The sequence below is a fragment of the Grammomys surdaster genome, unplaced genomic scaffold, assembly GCF_004785775.1.
Source record: "Grammomys surdaster isolate TR1022 unplaced genomic scaffold, NIH_TR_1.0 118065, whole genome shotgun sequence".
NCBI classification, from domain to species: Eukaryota; Metazoa; Chordata; class Mammalia; order Rodentia; family Muridae; genus Grammomys; species Grammomys surdaster.
The window spans coordinates 615-5074 of NW_021614596.1; the positions used below are offsets into that span (position 1 = coordinate 615).

The following is a 4460-nucleotide window of genomic DNA, read 5'->3' on the forward strand; positions in this document are numbered from 1 at the left end:
ATTGCGCTCTGAGAGCTTGGAGCATCTTGGTGATGGAGTCTCCATAATCCTCAGAAGAGGCTCACCTGGGAAACAGGCATAGAGCTTCATCTAGTAGTGAATCAGTGCTGTGTTATACTCTTAAATATATGGCAGCATGGTGCACGATCAATTGGAATCTTCTAAACCACCATATTTTTATTCCCAGGAAGACCCAGCTGCTTATCCTCACCTTTGTCATTTCTGTAAGGAAAGCATCAATGCTCTGTTTTAGGAAAAAAGTAGTGTCACTGCTAGACTTGGAACTACTGTGACTAAGAATTACAGCAAGACACATAAAATAATGTAGACTATAAGTGTAATTGATCTCATTCTTTTGTTAAAATTTAAGTTATTTTTTTTACTTATTCACTTTACAGCCTGCTCACTGCTCCCATCCTGGTCACTCCTCCAACATTCTTCCCTTTCCCTCCTCATCCTTCTCCCCACCTCTCCCCTACTCAGGCACTTTAAGTCTCTGCCAGCATATATGCTTCTTCTCCCACTGAGGCCAGAGAAAGTAGCGTAGCTTATCCAATATACAAGTAACAGATTTTGGGATACCCCCTGCTTTTTTTGTTTAGGACCCACATGAGGGGAGGCCTAGGTCCAGCCTATGTGTGGTCTTTGGTTGGTGGTTTAGACTCTGAGAACCCCAAAGGTCCAGTTTAGTTGACTCTGTTGGTCTTCCTGTGGAGTTCCTATCCCTTTTAGGATCCACAATTCTCCCTCATTTTTTACCCCCTTTTCACATCTATAAGTCATGCTAACCAATTCCATAGTTTTCAGTGAAGAAATCCCTGAACTTGAGGAAGTAGTGCTTGTGGGGATAGCGCAAGTTATAATAAATCTACTTTTGGGTGGATCATAGAGAAGTTGATACATAGAAATAGAAAGTGTTAACAAGAAAATGAACTTTTAAAGGGCCAGTAACTGTGTTTCAGATTCAGTCTATCTGGCACCCTGCATACCCAAAGTATGGTAAAGCCTAAACTACCTGTAGCTGTTATCTCTACATGCTCCTGAAAACATGTCTTAGAGAGTATACATTTTAATGATCAGAAACACAAGAAATAAAAAAAAAGAATGAAAACCAATGAAAGGATTCCTAATGATATCCTGCTGTACTCATAGATCAGGGCCTCATCCAGGTGTCATAGAGAGGCTTCCTCTGGCACCATATGGGATTGGGTGCAGAGACTCACGGCCCAACATTATGCAGAGAGAGACATAGTCTAAATTAGATGTCTCAGTTGGGTCTCTCCCCTCACAAATCCCAGAATCCCATGGAAGAGGGGGAAGAAAGAGTGTAGAAGTCAGAAGGGATGGATTATACAAGAAAAACATGTCCTACTGAATCAGCTAAGTAGGAACTCACAAAAGCTCACAGAGACTAAAATGGCAAACACAAGGCCTGTACCAGGTTGTCTGTATACATATATTATAGGTATTACCTTGTTGTTTATGTGAGAGTTGTAACAGTGGGAATGTCCTTATCTCTGATACTTTTGTCAGCTCTCATTACAAATCTACTCCATTTCTCTCTGTAGATGCATCTCTAAAAAATAACTTGGGACATTAAAAAACCTTATGAAGGTGGCACATAGTCACATTACTGAAGCAGATCCAGAGTATGGGTTTCTATCATTAGTGTTTTGGAAAACAGAATTAGGAAAGCTGGAATCTCCAGGAGAGGCAAGGAAGGGTGAGAATTAGGCTGGGTCTGAAGAAGTGGGAAGTCCAGGGAATGCAAGATTGTAATGAAAATCAAAAGAGATCCAAATTGGACTATCTGGAGACAGAAAGAGGGAGGGGCTGAAGTAAAGCACTGAACTCACTCCTGTTCATCACAACTCACCCATTGAGAATGGCAGAAAAGATTCTCTCTTCTTAAACTGTCCATTCTCCGAAAAGTGCTCTGGATTGAATGTGTCTGGGGTGGCCCACTCTCTCGGGTCCCTGTGCAGTGCAGTCAGGTTGGTCAGAACCATGGTGCCCTAGAAATGACAGCAAAGTGTCAAAGATTGATATAGGGAACAAACATGTAAGGAGGGGTATGGTTCTCTAGCATTCATGCATTTAGATTGAATTCCCATTTTAAATTCACTCTAAATGGGCATTGAGATATGCATTCAACATTGAGATCCCTCCACCTGTCTCAGTGCCCTCCTCTTTGTCTAGAAATTTTTAAAATGAATGTAAGTGCCTGCTAGGGATTTACCAGCCCATTAGGTTACTTTTTAATGCTGAACACAAGTCTATAGGAGGAAGTCTATATAGGGTCTAATTAAACACATTTTAGCATCTAAAGGAGTATTATATGGCAGGAAGGAATAAAAACCAACTCAGCTACTTCCCACAGTGAGTACAATGACAGGTCTACGAAAAGAAATGTTGTGTCTTTCAACTGTGCTTCTCAGTTATTAGACTTCAACATGAAGGCTTCTGAACCCAGTTTCTCAGCAGGGTTAGGAAAATATTTACATATCAGGCTAAACAAGATCAGTTTATGAAGATCCCTAGTATTGTGCCAGGACTTCCCAAAGTGTGCCTTTCCCTCCCACTAACTCATGCTCCCTTCAGTGACTCGACTTGACCAATTCTTTCAAACTCTTTTGATTTTTTCATATCAATTATTGGTTTCTAGTGCCACCATAGTGCATGCTGCCCTTGCTTTCTTAGACCCAAGAACATGACTTACCAATAGCATGCCATCATTTTCTTTATCAACTCTCTAGTATGTCTCCATCAACATATTCTGGTATCTGTGAAGATAACCCCACGATAATCAACTACTGTTACTAGACCTTCCCTGACTGTGGATGGCACCATCCCACAAGCTGATGGCCTGGATGAAATAAAAACAGTGGAAGTGAGGGGAAAAAACCAACCTCCTGTTGACTTTTTCCTCTGCTTACTGGCTACAACTATGTGATCTGATTGGCTCTTTCACCAACACACTTCTATGTTGAACTGAAACTTTGGGGCTTTTGTCACAGCCAAGAAATATTTGACTTGATCACCCATGGTGAAATAAAAAGAACAACAGGAATTTTAACTGTGTGGGGCATGGAGGGTATAAGTCTTAAGAAACCCTGTGAAGAGTATGAAGAAAGCTGGGAGATGTGATAATGATTCAGTTCATAAAGATGGGTAATTAACAGGGACTCATGGAGAAATATTGAAAGAGATTTTTTTCATGTTAAAATAATGCAAGTCCCATGGAGGAAGTATGAGATGTCCAGAATGACCAGAACAAGGTTGGTTCTGGATTCCCACTCCTACTATTTTAAAGTAGAGAGATTTTATGTAAACCAAATTTTCTTAACCCTCAATTTTCCAATCTCAAAATGAGATTGATGGTTATTCTGAAAGGTTGATAAGCCATTTTGAAGGAGAGAATATTCTAGACCACACAAATATTCTGTAGTATCTAATGCATTTTGGAATGGCTTCTCTTAGGAGATATAAATCAGTTGTGTGTAAATTAACACTGGAACTAAGCCTGTTGGTCACTGTTTTAGAAATCACAGTCTCACCATGATGGTAGTGTAAGTTCCTTTTATTTCATTCACATTTCAAATTCTGTATTTCAAGGACTGTGTAGAGGTATTTTCTAAACCCAGCCTGGCAGTCTTTAGTCTTAAAACCTCCTCTCTGGGGTAAAGTCATGAGAACTGCTGCCTGCTATGAGCCCACATTAGCATAGGAAGATACTGAAATGCCTTTAGCAAATAAAGCCAGGCTTTGCTAAAACATATTTGACCAAGGAGTCATCGTCCCCATTGTGTATGTAAATATCTGCTTTAGATACATGGAGGTAATGAATACTTTAGCAAACATAATATGCCTCTGCTGAACTAAGTGATCCTGAGGCAGGAATACATGTCACATTTACTTTAGGTTCATAGGAAGATGTAAAAACAAATGGACCGAGGTATCTAAAACTGGCAGTGCATAGTTACCTTTGGCAGGTGGAATCCATTCAAATTGGTATCCATTGCGACTTCCCTGGGAACATTCAAGGGGATGATGTTGCCCATCTTCAGCACCTCATGGATGACAGCATTGGTGTAGGGCATGGACTCTCGGTCAGCCAGGTTTGCTGCCCTCCTCTGACCAATCACTCTGTCAATTTCTGCCTGTACTTTTTCTAAAAGTAAACAGGAATGTCTATTAATTTTTTAATTTAATGAATTCTTCTAACAACATACAAGTTGTCTTTGAGACCTTATCAGCATTTATTTAATTTTAGTGTCCTGGCTGCAAAAAAAAAAAATGTTTTCTTAACCCTTCAAAACATCGATTTAAAAAAAAAACACTCTATAACTCTCTTTGAGCCTAAAACATAATTGTAACTCCATATGTCCTGAACTGAGTAGCTGTGATCAGCACTGCTAATCTCAGAGCAGAACCTAGTGCAATGTCAATACTTTCATTAC

At 39.9% G+C, this 4460-nt stretch overlaps 1 protein-coding gene across 1 annotated transcript; it reads right to left on the reverse strand.

Moving 5' to 3' along the window:
* Window positions 1–112: 112 nt before the first annotated feature.
* LOC114635810 (cytochrome P450 2J6-like) lies at window positions 113–4171 on the reverse strand (the record flags this gene model as incomplete). Its single annotated transcript, XM_028784223.1, has 3 exons — window positions 113–222; window positions 1877–2015; window positions 3984–4171. Coding segments are annotated over 3 exons (437 nt in total), but the record flags the coding sequence as incomplete, so codon positions are not given.
* Window positions 4172–4460: the final 289 nt, after the last annotated feature.